General features: G+C 42.1%; 1 protein-coding gene and 1 long non-coding RNA gene across 3 annotated transcripts in view; one reads left to right on the forward strand and one right to left on the reverse strand.

Annotated features, from left to right (window-relative positions):
* The window catches only part of EFCC1 (EF-hand and coiled-coil domain containing 1), an 89,724-nt gene extending 68,995 nt beyond the window's left edge, over positions 1 to 20,729 (forward strand). Inside the window, exons 4-8 of one of the 2 annotated variants that reach the window (XM_084633218.1) lie at positions 3,920 to 4,055; positions 4,776 to 4,941; positions 10,790 to 10,948; positions 14,033 to 14,102; positions 17,231 to 20,729. In XM_084633218.1, the coding sequence (XP_084489344.1) occupies positions 3,920 to 4,055; positions 4,776 to 4,941; positions 10,790 to 10,948; positions 14,033 to 14,102; positions 17,231 to 17,364 (665 nt within the window). In that variant the 3' untranslated portion in view covers positions 17,365 to 20,729. The remainder of the gene's footprint in view (positions 1 to 3,919; positions 4,056 to 4,775; positions 4,942 to 10,789; positions 10,949 to 14,032; positions 14,103 to 17,230) is intronic. The other variant, XM_084633219.1, reaches the window with a different exon arrangement.
* The window catches only part of LOC311523345, a 124,163-nt gene that overhangs the window by 53,830 nt on the left and 44,383 nt on the right, over positions 1 to 25,950 (reverse strand). Inside the window, exon 2 of the long non-coding RNA XR_014712321.1 lies at positions 20,983 to 21,107. This is a non-coding gene — a long non-coding RNA (uncharacterized lncRNA). The remainder of the gene's footprint in view (positions 1 to 20,982; positions 21,108 to 25,950) is intronic.

Here is a 25,950-nt window from a genome sequence, read left to right on the forward strand (position 1 = left end):
CAGATGTAGAGAGCTGGGAGTTAAACCAGCCTTCGGAGACTGCAGCAGGAAAAACGCTGCCATGTGTGTTCACACTGTCAGCTGCAAGCACACTGGCGTGGCCACATTAGCAGCTCTTGCAACCCCACAAAGAGCATTGTGGTTGCTATCCCAGTGTGCAAGTGGCCGCAACGTGTTTTTCAAATGCGGTGGGGGAGATGGGTAGTTCAGACCACGCTTTGATCAACATCTTCTCAAACAGACTGAAGGGAGGCACTTAAAAGTCTGTAAGTGGTGTCCCAGCCAGTTCTCTGCTGGAAAGATGATGGCCTTCACATAGGCTGTTTATGGTGGGGTGGAGGTGAGCTGAGAGAGGGTGTAAATCCTCAGGTCTCCCATGGGAACACATTTGCATAAGTGAAAAGATCTTTACTAATGGATCTAAGATCTGTAAATATTCACCAACCACCCAATTTTTACATGTGCTATTTTAAAATCCTGGATGAAGAGCTGACCAGAGATTTGCAAAATATTCAAATGCAAAAATACTTGAAATTTTCAAAAATTTCTAAGGTTAGGAACTAAAAAATGAGCCCATTTTCACATAACATTTTGTTCAGGTAGGCCTCATTTCCAAGCTAAAATAACCTGTATTTCTAGTTTAAATGACTTTCCTATCAAGAATGATACAAAAAAAGTCATATTCACACCTTTACAATATGAAAATAGACATTTTCTCCAGTAAAGACCAATTTTGGTGTGCAAGGACAGGAGTGACAAAAATCACTCAGAATGAAACTGGAAAGTTGCACAAACAAAATTAGTCAGCTTCCCACAGCTCTAGGGTTGGCAGGTGAGATGATTTCATGCATTATAGATATATGGTTTGTAGGTCTTTTATAAATTTTAATTTCTCATTGCAGAAGAGAATGTGTAACTATGGTTGAACAGTGTGTAATTAGATAATTAGATTTAACAAGCCTGAGAATATTTGTCTTATGCAATTTATATGGCTGTTTGTGGTGCCATGTAAGAGATTTCACTTGGCTCTCTGGTTTCCAGTCCTAATAACCATAGGCAGTAAAGGACATGTAAAAGGTAGTATCTGCTATGTCATGCTGTTGTGATGACAGTAGTGGATGTGTAAGTGGACATGTTCATTTACAGAAAGTGGCATTTCCACATGTGGAAGAAGTGATAAATAGTGGTTCAAATATGCAAGCATTAGGGCTGCTTGAAAGTTTGTGTTCTTCCCCCCCCCTTGCCATTTGCAAAGAGCTAATCTGTGTATTGCACATGGCATATGCGACACTGACTAGTAGAACAAACATGACAGTCTGCAAGTCTTAAAGGAATTGATGTCGTTCTGTAACATCGGTGGCTCATCAACAATTCTGCTACCCCCACAACCACTGTAACCCTGATCCCTTTTCTGTTGAACTCCATTAGCAAGATAATGTAAGTGATTATGCAAAAATGTGTACTACTAATGTATCACAGATTGAAGATCTGAAGGGAATTCTTTGTTTTGGCAATGTGAAGAGTTCTGAAGGAAAAGCAGTTCTAGGAAGTTAACTTCCCTAACATTATGACAGGTTTCAGAGTAGCAGCCGTGTTAGTCTGTATTCGCAAAAAGAACAGGAGTACTTGTGGCACCTTAGAGACTAACCAATTTATCTGAGCATAAGCTTTCGTGAGCTACAGCTTATGCTCAGATAAATTTGTTAGTCTCTAAGGTGCCACAAGTACTCCTTTTCTTTTTGCCTAGCGTTAAGCATTGCAATATAAATCTACAAACACTATGTAATACTGCAGGGAACCTGCTCAGCAGATCAGTTATTGATTGTGATAACCCATCAATTAGGTAAATGGAACCCCATTTGAAGGCAAATTGGATTAGCATGCCACTGTCCAATATTTTTAAAACATAACTAGAAACCAGATTGCCTTTTTTAATTGTAGAAAATATACCTAGCAGGGGAGCTGGTATCGTACCATTTAGGCTTGTAGCCAGGTAAAAGATGAATGTATTGGCCTGTATGTGCAACAAAACTGCCCTCTAAAGGATAGAATACAGTACATCAGACCTACCCAAATCTTTGTGATTACAGCCCTTCTGCCAATAGAGGGTGAGGCAAAGAGATTACATAACAAGCCCTACCACTAGTGCCAGCTAATGGATATGGTTCTTTAAACTTGAGCGGAAGAGGTCTGTATCTTGAAGATGGCTGAATTTTATTTCCTGGGCTGCGTGAATATTGTAGTCTATTGTAACAAACCCATAGGCAGCAGCCTACAGCACAGTTTGGGTGCCAACTGCAAATAAAATTCAAGTCTACAGACAATTATATAAATCTCCCACTCTCCCCCACACACGTAGACACAGAAGTAGTTAAGGTTAGAGCTCTGGTTCTTCAGTTCCTAAAACACAAGCCTCTATCACTTGACCTCGAGCCTTTAGCTCGGGGCGGGCAAACTTTTTGGCCTGAGGGCCACATCAGGTTTTCAAAATTGTATGGAGGGCCGGTTAGGGGAGGCTCTCTCTCCCCAAACAGCCAGGCGTGGCGTGGAGTGGCGTGGCCCAGCCCCTGCCTCCTATCCCTGCCCCCCACCCCACTTCTCTTCCCCGGGACTCCTGCCCCATCCACCACCTCCTGCACTCTAACTGGCCACCCCCAGATCCCCCCCGACTGCCCCCTGCCGCCCCATCCAACCCCCCCCCTCATTCCTGACTGCCCCCCCCAGGACCCCTGCCCCATCCAACCCCCCTGTTCCCCACCCTCGGACCACCCCAACCCCTGACCACACCCCCGACCCCTGACCACACCTCCTAACTCCTCTGCCCTCTATCCAACCCCTCCCCCCCGCCCCCTTATCGCGCTGCCTGGAGCGCCGGTGGCTAGCGGTGCTATAGACACACTGCCCAGAGCACCGGGTCAGGCCGTGACTGCATCTGCGCTGCCCGGCCGCCCAGAGTGTTGGGTCAGCGGTGTGGCACGGAGCCTGCAGGGGAGGAGGAACAGCAGGGGAGGGTCTGGGGGCTAGCCTCCCAGGCCAGGAGCTCAAGGGCCTGGCTGGAGGGTCCCTCAGGCCGGATGTGGCCCACGAGCTGTAGTTTGCCCACCTCTGCGTTAGCTAGTTGAAGGTGCAGATCTCATATCTTCTTTTCATGCCTGCCTCTAGAGGGCACCATCACTCGTTCATACACACAAAGCTAATACCTTACACTAAAAGCACTTAGTTCCTCAGACTGTAACTAAATGTGCACATACACTATACGTGAAATATTGTTTAAGGTTTAAGAACTTTATATTTATGAAGAAATAAGCTTTATAGATTGTTTATAGATGGTTTGACTTGCTTACTTTGTGGGATAAGGTGGGTGAGCTCATGTCGTTTATTGGACCAACTTTTGTTAGCAAAAGAGACAAGCTTTCAAGCTACACAGCTCAAGAGCTTGTCTCTTTCACCACCAGAAGTTGGGGCCAATAAAAGATATAATTTCACCCACCCTGTCTAATATCCTAGGACCAACATGACTACAACAACACCACTGCAAACAATTGCTAACTACTGAAACCGTGCATTTTAATGATCTGACACTGCACTTTATTAAAACAATTAAAAATTAAAAGACTACGTTTAAATTGATTTAAACTGATATAAATTCAGGGTTTAGTGCTCAGAACAAAACTATTGCTGATGCTGCCCACTAAATACTTGTTTGCAGTGGATCAAATCTTAGAACCACTAATTTTATCTCACATGCTGCTAAAAAGGTATGGAAGTATTTTTATGCTATTATGTAAATATGTCATTTCCCTCTTAAGCACATTAGATTCACTTTCACCTAAATAGGTGGTGTTGAGAATTAAGTATCCAAAAGGTGATGAGCATGACCAAGCTTTAGCTCCAGCTAAGTGGCTGTTCTTTTCCCCAGTGGAAGACCAGATGTTCCGTTCTGTGGAGGGCCAGGCTGCCTCAGATGAAGAGGAGGAGAAGTGGATAGGGGACCAGCAATCCCAGGTGGCTGAATTGAAGAAACTTCTGGACAGAGTCCCCTGTTGTGGAAGTGGGTATGTTTCACGGAAATTAGTGTTTAGGCTTTGGTTGTCCCATTGCAAATTGTATCACGATTTAAAAGATTTCAGAAGTATTGTGGCTTCAGTAAGAAATGATAAAACTATTTCACAGAAACAAAAGGTAGCAATCCCCCAGTCACAGGACACAGATTGGATGTAATATACTCATCTGATCCTAACCGGAGTCAGAGAGGAAAGTGAAATATTGGGGAGTGGAAGGGGAAGGTATGTGCATGTGCCTGAACTTTACTCAATGCTAGAGAAGAAAGTAAAAAGATAGATTTCCCTCTAGCATGTGGACCTTGGGCTTTCTCAGCATGCATACCCCAACATGTCACATGAGTCTTTATTGCATAAACAATCATTCTATATTAGAATTCCTTCTGGGAAATCTCCCCCTACTCTCCAGAAAAGATCTTTTCCATCATAATCCTCCTTCCAGTAATGCCATGGGTGAACAGGCTTTCCAGTCTGACCCCAGTCTCTTTCCAGCTGTACAAAATGTAGAAGATGTTAGTTCAGGCTCCTCAGCTGTCAACTAAGAGGAGATTGAAAACCAGTATAGTAGGGACCCAAACCATAAAGAGCTCTATAGGTCAAAGTCACAAGTTTGAATTTATGAGATGCCAGGAGAACAGCAGGAAACCAGTCATAGCTCTTAAGCAGCCTGACCTTGGCTGGGAGGTTTCACTAATTTTTCTTTTTAAAACATAGCTGTGATGACAAAATAGTGAAGAAACTGATGTCTTATTTTGGGAGCACCAATAATGACGACCATGAGAATACCACTGTGGAGCTAGCAGAGAGAATCACCAAGTTAACTGAACAGCTTGAGATGAAAGGGAATGAAGTGAAAAAACTGGAAACAAACATGAAGGAGGTAACAAGTGCGAGGTTTACCTTATTTTATGTACACACAGGATTCGTTTCATTAATATTTTAAATACTCATGTTTTGTATTTACATCTAATTTCTGTTAGCTTTCAACCTTGTTGATGCCTCACCACAATGTCACCATTTCAGAAGTGGGGCCACGTCCTAGCTTTCTATGGCAACAGCACTTCCAATATGACTATTGCATGAACGTCCATGGATCTGAAGGTCTATACTGTGCAACACAGGCTGTTTTAACAAAATAACATGTTTAAAATTCTGTCAGATATCCATGTGGATTTAATAGGTGGAAAAGGCACGGGACTGATAGTAGGTGCAGAAAATACATGGTTCCCCTGTGGTGTCTCAGCACTGGGTGAAAGGCTTCACATATACTATTACCAATCTTCTCACCAGTCCCCCAAAATAACCTTTGTAAATACACCTCCAGTTGGCTCAGTTGCAGGTGCTCAACTTAGATTAAATCTTACAGCTCACTGACAGACAGAAAATCTCAATCTCAGCCTTGCGGGGCTGGGGTTACCTCAATTTCTAGTGTGGACATAACTTCAAGGTTCAAAAGACAAATGTGTTGTCTCAGTATCTTCACCTCATCTTATTTAAATGCACAAAACCTCAGCTACTCATCTGTGTAAATGCCACCAGTCTTTCCCTGACAGATGTATTTAAAAGTAATGAATACAGAACATGGCCCAGATAGTCATCTGTACAACAGAGAAGCAAGTAAGTAGCATATAATACCTTGGTACAGCTGGAGGGGAATAAGGGGGAGGAGGAGAAAATGTGGCCATAAACTGCCTTACAACTTGCCTGATTGGGTATGGCAATTCATTTGTTTCTGTGCCAGAAATTGTGAATACTATAAAAATGTTATCACCTCACATTGTTTTAGCCTAATTTGTTCCAAAGTTTCATCTGCTTCATAACCAAAAACTGGCTCTTTTATGCTCCTTTGCTCAAAAGAAGTTTGTGGACTTAGTGTTTTTGGAATGATTTTATTAACCACTAAGGTCTGTTTAAATTCATAGCTGAACGTTCAACTTTTCTGCATGTTGCCACTCAGTGGCTTTGTCAAGATTTCTGTTTCAAGGACATGCTCTTCCCTCCCATCCCCACACACAATGAAATTTGCTTAAGGGGAAAAGTGTGGAAAACGAAAGGAAGACATACTTGCACCTGGTACAGTGTAGTAGGGATTGAATACTGTCAGTACACTAGGTTCTATGACAATGTATCCCCGTAATATTACCTAGGTGAATGGAACGCTTTGCTTCTGTGCTGCTTAAACACCAGCCACATAAAAAGCTAAATTTACTCTATTCTTACAGATGGTGGCCAGGTTTACCTCTTTTCCTTGCCTTCCACTCACACTCTTAGATGTATTCATCTTCCTTTTGCAGAGCTAGGAATGTCCTGTTTGTAACCTCTGCTGATGGATAGGAGTTCTGTGTAACTTTCTCAGAAAAAGTCCATTATAAATTTTTAGTAGTTATACTAGTATTCCAGAAAAAAAGTATCAGCTTTTCCTAAAAATCATACCAAAAAACCCAAGATAAACTTCACATAGATCGTAGCATAACCACAAATTTAAAAATCATCATTTGTGAATCAATTTGCCTTTGTCATTAGATGAATTGCAAATCTAATGGACTGTATATTGCTGGTATGAAGGCATAATTTTAGTTGGTTGGTTAGCTTGGTGCTACTGCTGCTGCAAAGCTCTTTGGCAATGAGAGATGGTGATCCTGAAAGGAGCAAAGATCAGTTTTGAAAAAGTGAATGCTCACCTGAACTTTCTAAATGCACAAAAAGCGTGCAGGAAAACTCTTAATACCCTCTCTCACCAAATTAAATACATTTCCTGGTTTAATAAAGAAACCACGAAAACAAGCTGTCACTTTCCATGTTGAGTTGGGGAAGCTAGCACACAAATAGCAACAGGTTGTTATTTAGATTTACAAAACCAATTCTGAAAGATCACACAAACAACGTCAGCAGGCAGGTGAAGAGCAAGAGCCGCACATATTGACCAATCATTGATCCAATCTAAGACTACAAAAACCAGAAGATAAAAGAGGAGCTAACTTTGATTCCTTTTATAGTGAGCTCCAATTCTCAATAACTGAAAAGTCTAAGTACCATCTACCAAAGACAGGTTAATGAAGGTGTCAGGCTTAGAGGATAGATTAAGGAAAACATGAGAAAATTCTAAAGATATATCAGCACTTTACAAAGCTTTGTGCTATGAACAAATGTCTCAGCTTTGCAAGGCCAAATTAATCAAAAAGGAGAGAATTAATTTACACCTGTCAAAAATGCGCCCTTGTGTGCAAATAGGTAATCATGCAAGAATATTTCCAAGCACAAGTGCAAGTTTGCACATTTAGTTATGTCTGCATGTGTTTTTCTCTCTCTCTCTCTTTATTTTAATACACGCAGATGGAAATGAGCCCCCACTTTTGAGACTGGTCCAGAGTCTTCAAATAGGGACAATTCACTAGCAGATTCTGTACCAAACAATGGTAAACACAGAAAGAAAGGAGTTTAGTAAGAAACTAAAAATTGCCAAACATAATTTATCAAATCTCTATATCCTGGTTTTGTATTTGGGTATTTCTGTTGCACTTCTCATGTTAGTATGTGAGCACCCCATGAGCAGTAATGAATTTTACTTCATGATCCCCTTTGAGGTAAGGAAGTATCCCCATTTCACAGATGAGACAGATTAAGCGACATGCCCACAGCCAACCAGAAAGTCTATAACAAAGCTGGAACCCAGAGTCCCAGTCCTGTGCCTTAAAAATCGATCATCCTTCCTCCATATCTATTTTAGGGAACAATCTATACTTTATTATAGTCGTCATCATCTAACTTGCAACAAATGGAGTCAGAGAAGATGATAGATATAGCCTATGTGAAGCAAACTACCTTGGAGAACTTTTTCAACCTACATTGAGCCACCATCTTCAACTGCTGGAGGAACAGTAAAGCACCAAAAGCAACTACAGACATCTTAGATGTAAACAGACTAGGGGATGAAGGGAAACTAGCATCTATTTCATAGTAGGTGGTGATAGAGCATCAAGAGGTAAGAACTGTCTTGGGAAAGTTAGTATAATAGCAGCAGACTGGGAGGTGCAGAAGAAAGAGCACCATAGGCGAGGTTGGGACAAGGAGACAACAGCAGAAATATCCAGTGATATTCCGAGCAGAGTATCTATAAAAACTAAAGCAGGTGGTTATGACACTGGACAGCTGAATGCTGGGTGGGCAGAATTAAAGAGGCATGCAAACTAAAGAGAAAAGACTGAGTTTTTTCCAGAAGAGTTTGTTTAGTGACTGAAGGCAAACAGCATGGGGTCTGCTGCCTTGCACTAGCATGCAGCAGAGGACATCCAAGTTCATGTGTCTTTTTCCCCCAGTGTGGCTAAAGATAAGATGCTCTGAAAAAAAATCTCGTCAAAGGGGCAGACTGGGTTCCTGTTGGTTGTCGATGCAGAGGGCTGTTCAGGTTCAGAATAGCTGTTTGTGAAAGAAGCAGCTGCTGCCTAACACATGAGGAGGGTGGTGCAGGAGAAGAGAATCAGAGGGGCTAGAATATTGGGGAAACGTCCCAGAAATTTTTAAGAAAGAAGTGCTCTGATTAAGCAGATAAAGGCCTTTCCTCCCCTGCCCCCCTTTCATTGATATATTGTCCCTTGCATTGTACAGATGCGAGGGGAAAATACAGCTCTGCTTCACGTGTTTGTACATGGCTGTAATTAGAGCCCTGTGCTGATACAAAATTCGCAAAAATTATCCCGGATATAAAGTAGGTATCCGCAGATTTGCGGGACTCTCTCTCTCTGGAATGGGCAGCACCTATGATGTGCAGGATATCTGCAGTGCAGAAGAGGAAAGGAGGAACTCTGCTAGCTGAAAGAAGCAATAAGATTAATTCACAATAGACCATTCCCTCCCCACAACCTCAGAGAGCATTAATTGTGCCTTAGCCTGACTGCTCCCCGGTGATGGTGATTATGTTGGGTGTATGTACAGACAACTAGTCGTTTGTTCGCGTAGCTCCTGCAAAATTGGTGTTCACTGAGGAACTCTCAAGTCACTATTTGGCAGAGGATATAGATTAAGTCATCCGAACTGCACGTTGTTCAGAGCTGCAAAAAGAAAAGGAGGACTTGTGGCACCTTAGAGACTAACATTTATTTGAGCATAAGCATCCGATGAAGTGAGCTGTAGCTCACGAAAGCTTATGCTCAAATAAATTGGTTAGTCTCTAAGGTGCCACAAGTACTTCTTTTCTTTTTGCGGATACAGACTAACACGGCTGCTACTCTGAAACCTGTTCAGAGCTCGTTACTATCATTTAGGTCACATTAGCATCTTGGCATTTTCCAACCAGCAAGGAAGACTGTTCTTGTTCCAAAGACGGCATAGCATCTGACAGGCAAGAGGTAGGAAAAGGGATACAACGTACAACCGAGGTGATCAGGATGATGACAGGCACAAGTCCTATTTCTTTACAAAAATGAAACTTGTAAGTTAAACATTAAGTTGCCCTTCCTCAACAATGCTGCCTTCTTGACTCTCTTCCACACCAAAACCCAGCTTTGATACCAGCCTCCATATGCCCTCTCCTCCCAACTACATCCTCCCGCCACTAAATGAGCATTTAACTCATAAGAAAAATACATGAAACAAATAAGTAGATGACTTAGACAGTTTCTTGTAAACATATGGAAGTAGTAAGTTGTGAGGAAGGATTTAAGACCCTGATTCAGCAAAGTGCTTAAGCAGATACTTAAGTTTAAGCACGTGTTAAAATCCACCCCTATTCAGCAAAGCACTTGTGCAAATGCTTAAATGAGGAGAGGTTATTAGAACTGGTCAAAAATATTTCAACATGACTTTGTTCCATCAAAATATGTAGGCTGGTAGCTAGAGCACTTGCCTGAGATGTGGGAGACTGACTACAGAGTTTGTATCTCTCTGGCCTGGTCCACAGAATATTTAATTACTTTTACAAAGTAGAACAGCTCCAACAGAAAAGATGGGGAGAGAAACTGATCCTATAGCCTGGTGGTTAGGATGCTGACTGGGAATGTGGGAGACCCATGTTTTATTGGTTATTGGCCAGTCCTAGAGATTGGCTTTGCAGTAGCTCAGGAAGGTCCTGATCCAACAAACCACTTAATCAACATGCTTAACGTTAAGCGCATGAGTACTTCCATAGGCTACCCTTCAGCCTGCTTCAGTGCCTTATTCGAACAGGGCTTTCTTGAGCTGGTCTGAAAACCATTGCCCTCTCCCCATTTAAGCATGTGCTTAAATGCTTTGCTGAATCAGGGTCTTAAATCTTTCCCCAAGACTCACTTTTCCCAAGATGCTGACAAGAAACTTGCTGACTAAATCACCTACTTATTACTTTATTTAATAAGTCTGTGTTCTATGCATAGTGGATGGGATAGAAAAAAGTGTGAAAGTTGTGAGAGAAGCAGAGCCCTCTCTGTATTTATCCTTCCTTGAAAAATATAGATATAAGAAAGGCTGAAGTACAGAATTCAGAATGAGAACAGTTACAATTTCTGAGTAGTCTGGGATTACACCAAATATTGAATGAAATGTCATGAAGTAGAAGAGCAAATACATTTCCTAGCAGCATTTATTCAGTGCCTTAAAGAAACATAGCAATAGAACAAAGTGAAGAATTTCCCTTCAGAGTAGTTTTCTGGAGCAAACTGACATTTACCCAGACTGGAGGAAAAAAGTTAGCTTTGCAATTATTATGCAAGAGAACAAAAGCTCCAATGCTTTTAACTTCCTGTGTCGTTGTCCAGATGAAAGGCCCAATGCTAGGTGAACTGCAACAAAAGGTGGAGGAGACTGAATTGTTGAAGATGGAGCTACAGATGTTGGAGACTGAGAGAGTTAGGCTGTCCCTGGTGGAAGAAAAGCTCATGGATGTTTTACAGCTTCTTCAACAACTTCAAGACCTGGTACGGCAAGAAAGTAGTCCAAAGAATGGGAGCTGGTTTTGATAGTGTCCCTCTCAAACTGAAAAGGATGTTTGTACCTTACATCCAAATGCAAGGGTTCCCTTACATGCAAGACACACAGCTTTGCCACTGGAACCATCAGCTCCAATGGTTGCCTTGCAGCAAAGAGGAAAAGCCTAGAAGCTCTTATGTGTAACTCTCCAAAAACTTTCCCCTCCTTCCGAACAAAAGTTTGGAATCATAGTAGTTTCAGATTTTCTAAAAATCCACTAAATCAGGTCCAAGCCCCTTTCAGGGCAGGATTTAGTCCTCCAGAAGAAAATGCATCAAATATTAAATTGATAGCGTATGACCCACCCAAACACACAGCACATATAAGAAGCTGTTCTTTGGGAGCATACCTACATCACTGCATGGATTGCTCTGCAATATGAATTTCTAAGGATCAGTCAATACTGCAGAACCACATCATGATATTTTCTCAAAGGCTGGGTGTAGGATTATTTTTATTTCAGCTGTCTTCTGGAAGGAGCCTGCTGGCTTTCAACACTGCCCCAGTGATAGAGCTTTAGAAATAAATCCCCTCACATCAGACTGACCTCTCTTTCCCCATCTGAAGTCTCTGGAGTGCACAAGTTAGGCCTGCTCGCCCCCACATCCACAGGAAATATTTTTGGGAATGGGTTAGTGGCAGCCTGACTGCCTTCAATTCAGTAGAAACAGGCCTGAGAAATACTTGTCTGATCCTATTGCCACTACTTTAAAGGGCCTTTGCCTGGCACACCCCCAGAATGCACCAGGCATAGGTTATGCACATCCACATGTTACTGAAAAAAGGAAATGAACATAATCCTCTTACATTTCTATAACTCTTTTCATTCCCAAGCACTGAAATACCAGCCTGATGTACGGTCAGTGCTGGACTCAAATGCAGCAGCCTGCTACATTACACAACAGTTCCTCAGTCTTCTAGCACATCCAGCTGCATCATATAGGAGCATTAGTGCAGCAAGACGAGTACAACTTACAGAAGGAGCAAAACTACTTCCTGCAGAACCAGAGATGTTTTTGAGAAACGTCTCATCCAAGTACTAACCCAGTCAGGGGCTATTTAGTTAATCAGAGCTGATGGAATCACAACACAAACTGGTTCTTATTTAAAATGTGATGGGTCAGTCCTCCTTAAAAAGCTATTTTAAAATTCCTGCTTCAGGCAGGGGGGAGTGGTGAGAATTAACCAAGAGATGAGCAAGCTGGATAAGCTGTTGAACATGGGGTATGTTAGGAGCTGTACAGTCTGCATTGCACTTTTAGGAGTTAATTTTTTAGATTAGGATTCAGAGCATCACCTGAATTTTCAGCAGAGCTGTACACTGTGTATTTAATTAGATTATTCCCACATACGACGACTTCACCATGCCTGAAGTATGCTGGTGTGTCTACTGCTGACTCTAGGGAACAAATGCAGTATCTCAAATTATGTTACCTTACTTTAGTGCTTCGCATAGCCCATTTTATTTTCACATCCCAAGTCTGACACTGCTTGCCACATGGATCAATAACAATCCAACCCAATGAAGGATGTACTATTAAGCTGGCAAAGAATGACTGATTGTGATTGACAGCAGGCATAAGAACTTTCCGTGTCAAGACTTCGACACGTCATTCACTGGTCAGCCGTGTTGTTGAAAATCAGTCCAGCTTAGGAGATGATCCATCACACAATGTGCTACATTGTTGTGAAAATACTGCTTGATGCTAATCATTGCTGGAAATATGCCTTTGTGTGTGGTCATGTTCCCTAGCTCCAGTGAATAAAGAAAGATGATTTACAGGATCCCCAGTAGAGCCTGAAGAAAGTCCCATGAGCCCTATGGAGGAGGTGCGTTAGACAGATGAATGAGAAACTGCAGTTACAGATGAATAAGCTTTTAAGGCTATATTGCCTCTGTATTTTCACCCTTATGGATACAGCATTCCCAGCATTACACAAGTGCAGGAACCTTCTAGAAAGCCAAGCCAGTCTGGAACCAAACAAACATCCTCTTGAATTACTGAATGTTCAGAACAGAGGTTAATTGAAGGGTCATGCATTCCCAAACACCCGAGTTCCTGCTTTCACTAAACCCAAGGGCTATAGACAAGTAGGACTCTGAAGAGGTGGATGGGACGGGACATGTGAATAAGCAGATGCAATAACACTTGAACTGCAGTTGTGAGTTGTGCAGTTGTCTTTTCTTAGGAATTGTTTCTGCCTATTGCCACTCCTTGGGGTTTAATCAAAACATCTTGCTCTTTCAGGTAGGTGGGCTGAGGGTGCTAGTTAGACTGCAGGACTTCCTCTCCCCCAAACGAGATTTAGGTACCAAATTGAGAGTGATGCTTTCTAAACACCATGTGGCAGCCTCAACCATTTCTAAAATGGAATCATTACAAAGGCAGGCCAGCCAAGCTGCCTTAGCCCTAAAAACTGGAGGTACTCTCAATGTTAAATAGATCTCAGTAGACAGCAGCCAAGAGAGGGCTGATTAAGGACCTTCCCCAGCTGTTTCCCCTGAAGAACACATGCAGTAACTTCCCCTAGTTTGTGTGTGCTTAAAATGGTATCAGACATTTCTGAAAATAGGTATGGGGGGCCTATTTCTGAGGCCTCACCCACAACTCATGTATTTGTACTGCCCATCTTTCAACACACAAGGGCTTTTGCATGAGCCTGGCCAGGACTTTGATAGTCCTGAGCATGCCTATATCCTGCTTGCATTCCATGATAAGCCCATGCATCTGGATTTTTCTGGCCACAAGCTTTTGAAAGCTCAGCTCTGTGCTCTCCATTTCCCTTTGAACTACTGCAGATTCTTATGGTAAAGTCAGGAACTAAAGAACAGGGACACCCAAATCTTCTGTTCACTGTGCAGTTTGACTCAAAGATTGAAAAAGATTCCAAAATAAGACACCATGTTATGAGGAATTAATTTTGTTTTCATTTTCAAGTGCAAATCCACTGTACATATATTTAGATTTTGTTGTGTATATTAAGCTGGTGTGGGAGTTAATTGTTCCATGATATTGTTTTGTGTTTTAAAGAGCATATCTAAGCGAGCCTTGGGAAAAATCTTGCTGAGCACTTTGGAATCCTGTCGTGACCCCCAACATGGTAAGAAAGTAAAACTTTATGAAGAATAAGAAATGTGCAAAGTATATTTGTAATTCAGAGTCACTTGGGAGGCAGATTATATACCTTGTAAACAGTAGACAGAAAAGCAAAGTCACACTCCCAAAGGGGGAAACATTACTGTGCAAGACCCCTACTAAAGATGAAGGCTTCAAATCTTTGAAAGTACAGAAACTGGGGCATCATGCTGAATTTTACCCTTAAGATGAATTCTTCATCCCACTGAAATCAATAGAAATTGCCCACAGGGCCAGATTTTGCCTTCTAAACACATTAAATCCCTCCAACTTCAGTGTGGTTGCACACGTATCAGAGAGGAGAATGTGGGCCCCTAGTTTGTAGACTGACCACTCATCAACATTTACAATTCCATTGTCTAGAGCTCTTCGCTGCCTGACTTAAAGAGAAGTTACAAAGGAAAGCAGCATCTTTCAGTAAAGTCAGTGGGTCAAACCTGCTCTCCTTTAATAGCAGCCTTTCGTGTTCTTGTTACAAAAATTAAACTTGCAAACTCATCTCCCTGGACAATAGCCCACTGTGCAGGAGCTGCCTATGGAAGAACCATGCAGGCTTCACAGCCTGGAGGTTTAAATTTGATTACTTTGTCCCTGTTAGCAGAGCTTTCGCGTTTACCTTCTTCAAAGAAGCTGGCACACTGTACCCAGTTAGTCTGCATAGGAAGACTGCCTGTAGGGGCTTTTAATAGGCAGAGAGAGGTCAAAGAACAGATAATGAAAGGGTAGATGCAGCCCGAGGGTTTGTTCTGCAGAATACTAACAACAGTAATTCAGGGAAAGTAACATGTACAAAACGCTCTGATTTCCACTGAGCCTTCTTGCCATACAAAAAGCTTGTCAGTAGCATGCAGTGATTCAGTGTCCAGACATTCTCGATCAAAGTGGTGCCGCTCCAGCCTGGGTGTCCTGAGAACAGGGGGAAATGGCACAGCAAACCCTCCTCCTGCTGCCCATGAGCACACACACACACACACACACACACACACACACGGCAGCCATACCTGAGCTGTAGGCCTGGGGAGCAAAAGAGAGGTGGCAGCTAGTGACCTCTGAGCAGCTCCAAGGAGTACAGAGGAAGTGTTCTGGCAGGGCCGCGCTCCATCTTATGGGATAGCTGTCCAGCACTTCCCACAGCACCCAGGAGGTATTGTACCTACCTTACAGGGAAATAACTACTCCAAGCAATGCTGCTGAGGCAACATGCCCTCTCCCTAACCCTAGCACAGCTCGGCCTCCAGAGATACATAATTGAGAACCAAAGTATTTAATGAGGGAAAGCTGATGAAGCCCAAATCAATATATTCTCTATCTGTTCTGCATCACTTTTGCTATAAAATCCCTATGTTTCCTCTGCTTTGGATTTTCTGGCTTTGCACTTGATGTGACATGAGCTGCTTTCCAAAATCTCTGTAGTCAAACATTCTCACTGTGTGAGAATGCTACGCCAGTGGCTGATTCAGTTAGCTACATTTCATTGCTGTGACTTGAATCCAGTCTCCATTTGAATGATGAGTAGGTATTTAGACCAGCAGGGTGTACCCATCCTTCAGGGATGGGTTTTAGGAAGTTTAACTGCTGATGCAGTGCAGCACACAGACAGCCAATACATTTCAAAAATCAGTCTCTGTTATCACAAGGATGAGGGGATTTAATGAGCAGAGAGTTTGCAGTAGGAGGAACTGCAGAGGACTCAGTCCCTGTGTACTGTTCCATTCTGTGTCCCTTTGATATGCAGAAGAATTCATTCTCTGGTCTCCACATTCAGAATTCTATATGTAAGAGGGGGGATTGGTCCCACTATTGTGGGGAGCTTTCCTGGCATCTGCACTACCATGGTGATATGGGCTACCGGAAGGATCTGAGTCCTTGCTCCCACTTTCTTTACCCAGAAGCCTCCCTGCCCTCGAGGACTCCCCTTCCACTCTCCTGTCTGGCAGAGTCCTTGTAACCCCAACAAGGCTGGGCCCAGCATTCCTGGGGGGCTCACCCCCCAACCTTGCTGTGGTCACCTAAGACCAGGGCTAGGGTGTTCCCACTCTGGGGTACTCTCTCTGCACTGGACACTTCCCTGACCCACTGATCATTACATATGATTTAAAGCAAATAAACTAATTGTTGATTAAATAAATTGTAAAAAGGAATAAGGAAAAATGGGAAAGGTTAAAGGAAAACACATCACCCTGCTCTGTGGATGGGAACATCACAAACAGTGTCTCTGGAATGTCAGGGCAGTTCACAGTCTGTTCCTTGTAGGTTCCCAGGCCTTCTTCTCAGGCCCTGGCTGTGCTGCAGGGATGCTGCGGGTTGGACACTTGCTCTGGTGGTGGCCACACGCTCTCAGGCTCTTAAGTGGCAGGACCCTTCTTCCCAGTGTCACCCCTGCCCTGTCAGGGTTACAATCCCCCTCTAAGCCTGGCCTGCAGAGCCTCCTGGGTGAGGCGTCTCCCTGTGGGTGGGCCCACTGCTCAGGGTCCCCCTTGCTCTCCCCAGCTGCTCACCACACCCAGCTCCGGACTGCTCCAGCCCCAGCCCCACCACTCTCTCTCAGTGCTGCTCCTGCTCTGCCTCCAGCTCCCTGGGCTGCTTCTCTGGCCCCTCTGGCTCTGGTTGCTGCAGCTCTGCTCCCAGGACAGGTCTGCTCTCTCTGGGCTGCTTTTCTGGTCCCTCTGGATCTGGCACGGCTCTGCTCCCCAGCTCAGCTTGGGCCCCTGCTTTCTCCTTACCTCGGCCCCACGCTGTCTGACCAAGGCAATTCCAGTTTACAGGGAGGACGGGACCCCCTGGCCTCCTGACTCCCTGATTAGCCTGCCTGCCTGCCTTGTCATTCAGGCTGACCTGGAGCATTGGCCTCTCCCCATTGTACCAGGGGACTGTCAGTTTCAGGGTCCTGATTTCCCAGCAACCCGTCCCCTTTTAGTACTGGGAGCTAGCCAACCAAAACACCCCCACTGAATGTTAGTAAGGGGGCAACAGTCCCCTTACATATATTTGAAATTGCACCTATGGGAAAGAGAGGTAGTCTTATGACTGTTAAAATCTGCATCTTCCTGGCTTTGCCAATATGCTAATGTATTCTGAAATTTTCTTTTAAAGGAAAAGCTCACATCCTTGAGGTCCTAGATACTCTCTACCATGAGCTGGCTGCCTGCGAACTCCTACAAAGCAAGCCTCTAGAGAATGCTCAAAGTCACCAGTCCTTGTCTAACCCACTGGTTATCTCTTGTTGAACAACAGTGCCATCTGCAGTTCATCATGATTAGTCAAGTATCTAAAATCATACGATGTTAAACAGAGGATGGAAGAATAAGATTGCCAGATTTGGAGGAGTTCAATAATAAAGGGACAAGTTAGGACAACTAAGCCATGAAATCACAGGTGTACTGCCTCTGGGAAGACCTCTAATTCTTCAGCTAACTTCACAGCTGGCCTCTATAAGTGTTGACATTTCATGAGAATTATTTGGTGTCCATCTCTGAAGCCTGACAACCACCACATTATGGCACTGTAACTGTACCAGTCCACCAAACGAAAAGTATTACAAATACACTGACCAGCTCAATAGAGGAAAACCCCAAACTGAATATCTGATTGTCGATTAGCTAGAAATTTTTCCTCTTCTGATAGCTGAACCAGTACATTTAATAGTGGAAGACAGACTAACTGGCTGATACATATGTTGTTTTCTTAAAGTACGAGACAAAATTACTATATTATAAAGATATATGCATACTAGTATATGCCAGTAGGGCAAGTTAAAGACCCATGTATAAATGTAGGTGTGTTTGTGACTGTGATTATACATCTTATTTAACTCTAGAGATACATTTATGCTTCTGTTCATGCGGATTTTGTATTTGTAATTACAGATCCGTTAGAAGTAATGCTTTTACATTAATCTGTAACTGTCCTTGCTAATTATAATCTTAGATTTTATGTTAAACATTAAATTGTTTAGTAAAAAGTGAAGAATGCTCTTGTTCCCCAAGTTGCCAGGAACTGGGAAGGCTGCAGAGACAGGGAGTGAAATGGAGAGCTTCATATTAGTCTTTCACCAACCAACTAGCAAATGATATACATATAAGACATTCCCATCCTATGTAGTTTAAATGAGATTGTAAAGATATAAAGCAAGGCATCATTTGCAGGCAAAGAGCTTGATGGAAGCAAAATGCTGGACATGCTCATGAAAGCATATATTCTGCTCAGTAATAAGAGAATCCCCAGGGACAAATATAAGAGGATAGTGTGTTGCGAAGTTGCTGTTGCTTCCTCAATCATCAACAGAAGAAAATAAAAGGCAAAGCTCTTAAGACATTCTACTGAATCTATGTAATGAAAAAAAGATGTACAGTAGGCTCTTCTGGGAATATGAAGAGAACTCGATTTACCTGAGATAATGCAGGGAACAAAACGAGACCACTGAATTAAAAATTATGCAGATTAGAAAGCACAGCCTTCCTAGGACAAAGGTTTTCCTATAGAGAAGGGTTACTAAGAGGATCAGAAGTATGGGAAATCTACCTTATTAGAGGAGACTCAAGGAGCTCAGCTTGGTTAGTCTCACCAAACGAAGGCGGAAGGGAGATACGATTGCTCTCTCTAACCACATCAGAGGGATAAAATACCAGGGAGGGAGAGGAGTTATTTAAGTTAAGCACCAATGCTGACACAAGAACAAATGGATATACACTGGCCATCAGCAAGTTTAGGCTTGAAATTAGACAAAGGTTTCTAACCGGAGGAGTGAAGTTCTGCAACGGCCTTTCAAGAGAACTAGTGAGGGGCAAAAAAAGCTAACTTGTTTTAAGACTGAGCTTGATAAGTTTATGGAGGGGATGGTATGATGAGGTTGCATGCAATGGCATATGGCCCATATGCGTCTGCTATCAGCAAATCTCTAATGGACAGAGATGGGACATTAGATGGGGAAAACTCTGAGCTACTACAGAGAATTCTTTCCCAGGTGTCTGGCTAGTTGGTCGCACCCACATACTCCAGGTTTAACTGATTGCCACATTTGGGGACAGGAAGCAATTTTCAGATTGGCAGAGACCTTAGAGGTTTCTTCACCTTCCTCTGCAGCATGGGACACGGGTCCCATTGGGTCACTTGCAGGTTTAAACTAGAGTAAATGGTGGATTCTCTGGTACTTGAAATCTTTAAATGATTTGAGGCCTTCAGTAACTCAGTCAGGAGGTTATGTGCCTGTTACAGGAGTGGCTGGGTGAGGTTCTGTGATCTGCAGGAAGTCAGACTAGATGATCATGATGATCCCTTCTGGCCGTAACATCTATGAGTCTATAGCAAAATGGCTCAAACCACAATCCCATTTATTTTGTGGGTTTTTTTTATTTTGTAGTCCTTTGTTTTCAGACCACATTGTGCTTTATTGTGCAGGTGGATCACATCAACTGTGTACTTTCCATCCAAAATTGTACATGACACTATATCATTAGCAATGTGTTCGTAACAAATATTTGCAACAGATCTTTTCCACTCATTTTGGGGAGGAAAAAGGGTATGGAAACAGTGAGCCAAATTCTGTCTTGTGTTACACATGTGTTATTTCAATAGGATTACTGTAGATTTACACTGGGATAGCAGAGAACAAAATTTGGCCCAGTGGATATACATTTTTACACACATGCAAAATTAGACTTAGGGCTTCTCTACATGGTGGGGTAATGCTTTCTACAGCATACTAGCATCTTGCACATTAATTGGTCCTTGTAGACCCGGCTGGTGCACACTAAAGGTTCCGTAATGTACTTTAATGTAATACTATCTCAAACAGCACTGCATTAAAGCGCACCAGCAGGGTCTCCACCCAATCCATTAATGCACAATACATTAGGGTGCTTTAGAAATCACCTCCACAAAGCACATTACCCCATCACGTAGACAAGCCCACAGACAGACAGTTGCAGTATAGGAGTCATCTTGCAGGCAAGGAAATTATGTACAAAGATACAATAATGAAATATCAGATAAAAAGGGCACCATGTGTTTCCCTGTTTGTGTTCATTTCCGCCAAAGGCCAGAACAATGAGCCAGATCCTGCCCTGTGCATGCATTAAGAGGCAGAATTTGGTTTAGCATGACTGCTGCAAAATCCTTAAATACTGAACAGTGTGTGTGTATTTGGTGGAAAAGGTGTGTAGGGAATCTGTTTATAATGCAAGTGCATATCTGACCATATACTCCCGCAAATGCGGGAGGTATCCTCAGTTCCTTGAATGTGTATTACTAATAAGCTGTGTATGGGGGAGGGGAGGGGAGGAATACTATAATTTTTTTCTGCCATTGGGTTTCTACTTCACTGTCTAACATAGCCTAGGTATCTAAAACAGTAAGTAAGTAGTCTGCTGTCCCAATGAGAAACTGAAGGAGCAGTGTAACTTAGATGCCCTGTAGCACAGACAAACAGCAATTAAGGTGTAACTGGAGACAGAAAAGGTGTCACTGTAATAAAAGTTATTGCTGCCACTAAGAGTAAGGTAAAGAGCAGGTGCTAACAGGAAGCTTTTGCTGATTTCATTGGAACGTAATGATTAGGTCAACATGGGAAGTAAAGGAATCTTGCCGTGTGAAACTGTTTTTCCATTATGGTAATATTATCGAATTGTAAAAGAAATGGCTCTCTCAGAGGTACAGTTTGTTTGTGTTTAGTCATCAGGGTGTCCTGGCTGGTCCTATTGATACTGGAACAAAATTGTGTCATCAGCATAACTGGACAGAATGGTTGGCCAGTCCAGCTAAACTGGGATAGTCCAAGTACATCAGATCTTCCTAGTGAAAGAGGAGTATTTAAAATACAAACATTTAATTTTGAAGATCAGACTTACAGTATCTCCATAGGCAGACTGCTGTCTTCAGTATAGACTGAGGCATTTCCATCACCAGCTCACTGCATGCCGAGTGTCTGAGGCAAAGTAGGACACTGGTGATACAGGAGAGCTACTTTGGTGGCCTAAAAAAAAAAAAAAAAAAAAGGAAATTAAAATGCATTTTAATGCTTTTCCATTTAATATTTTTATACTCAAATTAAGTCAGTTGAAAGGGTGGATGAGGTTCCCAAACACTTCACACAAAGCTGGGCCAACTTATGGTTTTGCATCAAATGCATGAAAATTCAACTACTACTCAAAACTAGGCGGAGTTTAGCAGTTTCACTAGTTATCTGGAGTTTGTTCAAACCGCAATCTCCAAGTAAAACTCAGGTGGGAGGAGAGGCTGTGTACAAAGCCACTCAGATTGTAACCAAAGGAAACAGTCACACTACCCCCCGTGAAGCAAACCAGTGTTGCCAACTCTGATCAGTTTATCACAAGTTTTCTGATATTTGGCTGTCTTCTGAAAGCTTCATCCCTCAGAGTCAAGTGATTATGGGAGAATCTCAACTTTTAATAAAACAAAAAGAAAAGAAGTTTCTAACCCTTTGGATTGCAGGAAAAATTTGAAAAAATGACCAGAGTATATCCTTAAGGCTCAGAAGAGAGAAGAGGGAAAAAAACCCAAATTGTTGGTTTTTTTTAAATCTCATGGCTTTTTTGGAACTTGACTTATGACTTTCGAACACTTAGAGTTGGCAATACTGCAAAACCTGCACATTTCATACCAGTTTTCAAGCCTCAGAACAGTTGTTATACACACCCTTGACTGATCTGTGACCTTAGTAGGACTGCAAAGTAAACTGCCTCTGAACGGTTATCAGTGCCCTCACATCACAGTATCATGCTCTGTACCCACGCTTGTGGCACAAGATGGTATAACCAGTATTTTGTGGTTGTGTGGAAGAATCTCAAGTTTTAAACCAACCTTGTTAAAAAACAAAAAACAAAAAACCCACCTTTTCCCTCACCCTAAAAAAATAAATACACTAGATATAAATGCAGACCTAAAAAAAAAAAAACCCTAAAAACTTCTATGTAAGAAATAACGCTACAAGTCCAAGACCAACTTCCTGCATGCAACGTAGTACAGGATTTTTGCCCTCTGCTTTGCAGTAGCAGCTACCCAGGCCTTGCAGGTCAGCTTCCCAGTGCAGAAGAAATTAGTGACTAGGAGTATGGGTATATTCTAGGTGTACAAGTGCAAACTCTCCTGCTGCTTGCCCAGCTCTCTCTACCTAGAACCTTGTGTAACAGAATGACCACCACAACACAGCATGTCTTTGCAACACTGAACATTTGCTCACACACTAAGAAAAGGAACTTGGAACACTATGTGTAACAGTTCTACCAAGTGACACCTACCGTAACAATACAGCTTGGCTCTCTTGTTATGCAAATGGAGACCCCCCCTCACTCTAAAGTAGACTCCTACTACAATTGGAGACCGAGCCTCACATCAAGCAGTTCTAGATTAATGTATTACATTTGTATAAGCAAGACTCTTGTAAACCTCCTTCTGAATAGCCATGCTGAGCAGTACCCAACATGTATGGGTTACTTAGGCCCATTCTCTGAATGAAAAAGTTTTACAGATTTAACTAAAATTGGTTTAGAAACTGATGAGTGTCCATACAAAAGGGTTGCACCAATTTAGTTACATCTGTAGAATTTTTCATCATTATTTAATGTGTTTGAGCTCCCCCACCCTTTTTCATGCTTATTTCTGATTCTATTAGGAGTAGATAGTAACAAGGTTTGTTTTCTCCTCAACTGTATCTGTTGAGTGAAACATCCTGTCATCCAGAAATTTGGACTCTTCCTCAAGCAGTTTTTTCCCATAGCTAGTTCTACTGGCCTTTCCCTCCTCTTCCATAACCAATCCTCAGAAAAATAAATTCACAACCTGCCAGGTTTCATACTGACCCTGAAGCACGCAGTCCTCTCCTGTACAGCTGCTTAAAGCTCTCTCACCAATCTCAAATCTTCACCCCAGAAAGCATCAAGGAACTTGTCCTTTTACCTGCAAATTTGCATCTCCTAGAACTGACAGCTTGGCTCTTACAGACTTTCCGTATTATGATTTTGTATACATATCCAGCAGTGCAAAAGACCGACACACACCTCTCTCACACATTCCTCTGGGGAATATTACAGAAGAATTAGAAGGGAAGACGCTGAAAGATCTATACTCTGTTTCACTGATGGCAGCCATGATTTATATGTCTGTATCCTTCAGGACGAGTGTTAAGATACTTGCCACAGAAACAGATTCAAAAACTTACCACCCACTTGGCTTTGGCCCCTAATGTTAAATGACAGTCTTATTTTTTACCAATTTCTTTACAGATGGTCCAGATAGTACGATACCAAGCAAGTTTACTGCACAGTACATATACATTTATTTCCCCTAAATTCAGTAACCTATTCCCTTTTTATCCCGATCTTCTCTTCTCTACAGACTGCCATTTTAAACAGTTCTCAGCTATTCCAATTTACTTTTTGATTATTGGATCTCTTCACCCAAGTAAATCTTCCCAATACTTCATGCAAGCCTTGCTTCTGATCACTCTTCCTGGTAGCTTCACTTAATTTCCTCCCCTCATCCCCCATTTCTCTCCTTCTCCCATGCACTCTGTTTTCTTTGCAGATTATTCCAGAAAGCAGTGGCATAGATGTGAGATCATCTCTGTAGGGGAACTGAGTGCAAGAAAAGTTCCTTCTCTTTTTCTGTTTCATCACAATAGTTATCCTCCTCATGAAGAAAGTTACAAGTATTATAGTCAATATAACCAAGGGAATAGAATGGCTAGGCTAGGCAGCTGGTGTGCTGTGACCACTGCTTATTACACTAATCTTCATGGCCTCGCTGCTACTTTGTGCTCCTGTATATTTGTTGAATCCACTTGTTGCATCTCACCACATACATCAATTGTAAACTCTCTTGGGCAGGGACCCTCTTTTTATTGTGTTGTACATGTGTATATAGTGCCTAGTGCAACTGGGCCCTAATCCCTGACTGGATGCTACTACAGTGCAACAGTAAATAATAAGGAACAGTGCTTCCAGGGGGTTGCCCTTTTCAATATTTTTGCCCCAGGAAAGAAAAAAAACCCAAGAAAAGAAATGGTCTTTGCTAGAATGTGATCAGACTTCCTTGAGCTTAATGACTGAAAAGAAGTCCTCCACAGTCCCAGAGTCAAATTGATTTCATGAGCAGCTACTATTAAATATCCAGTATCGTTTAAATTAAAAATGGAAGTTTGCCTCAGCACAGAAATCAAAGCATTTCTCCCACTGAGCGCCAAAGTGCCCACATATCCCCCCCACCCCCGCCCAAGTCCTCCTAATTAACTTTATTCTCCACACACACTCTCTTCCTTCCTTCACCTTTCTCACTCCTGGCTAATCAGTGGCTCCAAAATGGTCAAAGTACAAGTTGTATTCTTCCCTTATAATTTCCTCCTACCAGTATTTCTAATCTATATGTAATGTAAATTATTGGCAGATTAAAGTCCACCTGACACAGCAGGTTATTCCATAACTGCCTATTGCAGGGTTTCTTGACCCTCCACTAGAGTATATAGCACTGCGCACTGTCACAAACAGGACACTTGGTCTGATCAGCAGGGCAATTCCTATATTCCTAAATCTTCCAAAAGGATTGGTGGAGCTTGTACACATTTCAGGAACTAAATAGTTCTTTTGTTTTTGCATACAAAAACTTGCATAGATGAAGCCACCATCCGGGTGGTATAGTCCGTTAATCCATTATATGGTATGTTTGAATTATGACAGTCAGACTGCAAATGTTTTAGACTTCAGTCTTTTAGTTTTTCTGGTAAAATAAAAAACAGAATTCCTTGCAAGTAAGTATGACAATAACACTCACAGCGTGTGAGACACATCACATTACCACCCAAAGAGTTTGCTATAAAGGTAATAATTTCATGGAGGTTTAAGCCTTTTAAAATCTACCTCAATTTATTTGCTTTATAATCTACACATAATTCAGCATTCCATAATACTAGTACAGTGCCCTTCTTAGTGTGAAATTTAATTGAATACCATCTTTTTTTCCTGAAGTACCATTTACTTTTCCAGAGGCCTGGATTTTCAGCATTCTTGTCATGTTTCTGTTCTACGTCTTTCAACACTTTGTAACTTACCAGCATCATCGCCTATATCTAGTGCTACCTGCTGGGGTACCAGTGCAGCCTTTAAGGACAAATGTGAAGAAAAAAAATAGGTAAGGCTATCAAACGATTAATAAAATTAATCATGATTAATTGTGAGAAAAACATCATGATTAAACAGTTTTAATTGCATTGTTAAACAAGAGAACACTATTTATATATTTTTGATGTTTTCAGATTCAATTACAACATAATACAAAGTGTACAGTGCTCACTTTATATTATTACAAATACTTGCACTGTAAAAAAGAGTGTTTTTCACTTCACCTCATACAAGTGAGGTAGTGCAATCTCTATTGTGAAAGTGCAATTCACAAATGTAGAATTTTTTTTTACATAACTGCACTCAAAAACAAAATAATGTAAAACTTTAGAGCCTACAAGTCCACTCAGTCCTACTTCTTGTTCAGCCAACTGCTGAGACAAACAAGTTTGTTTACATTGACAGGAGATAATGCTGCCCGTTTCTTATTTACAATGTCACCTGAAAGTGAGAACAGCGGTTTCCATGGCACTGTTGTAGCAGGCGTTGCAAGGTATTTAGGTGCCAGATATGCTAAACATTTATATGCCCCTTCATACTTAGACCAATGTTTGCCACTCCGGCTACAACAGTGCTATATGAATGCCTGTTTACAATGTCATCTGAAAGTGAAAATGAGAGGAGTGCTTGTCTGGCTTTGTCTGCCTGCCAAAGTAGTTGAAGTTTATTTTGGCACCTTGACTT

This window comes from Lepidochelys olivacea (genome assembly GCF_965140295.1).
Source record: "Lepidochelys olivacea isolate rLepOli2 genome assembly, chromosome: 7".
NCBI lineage: Eukaryota > Metazoa > Chordata > Testudines > Cheloniidae > Lepidochelys > Lepidochelys olivacea.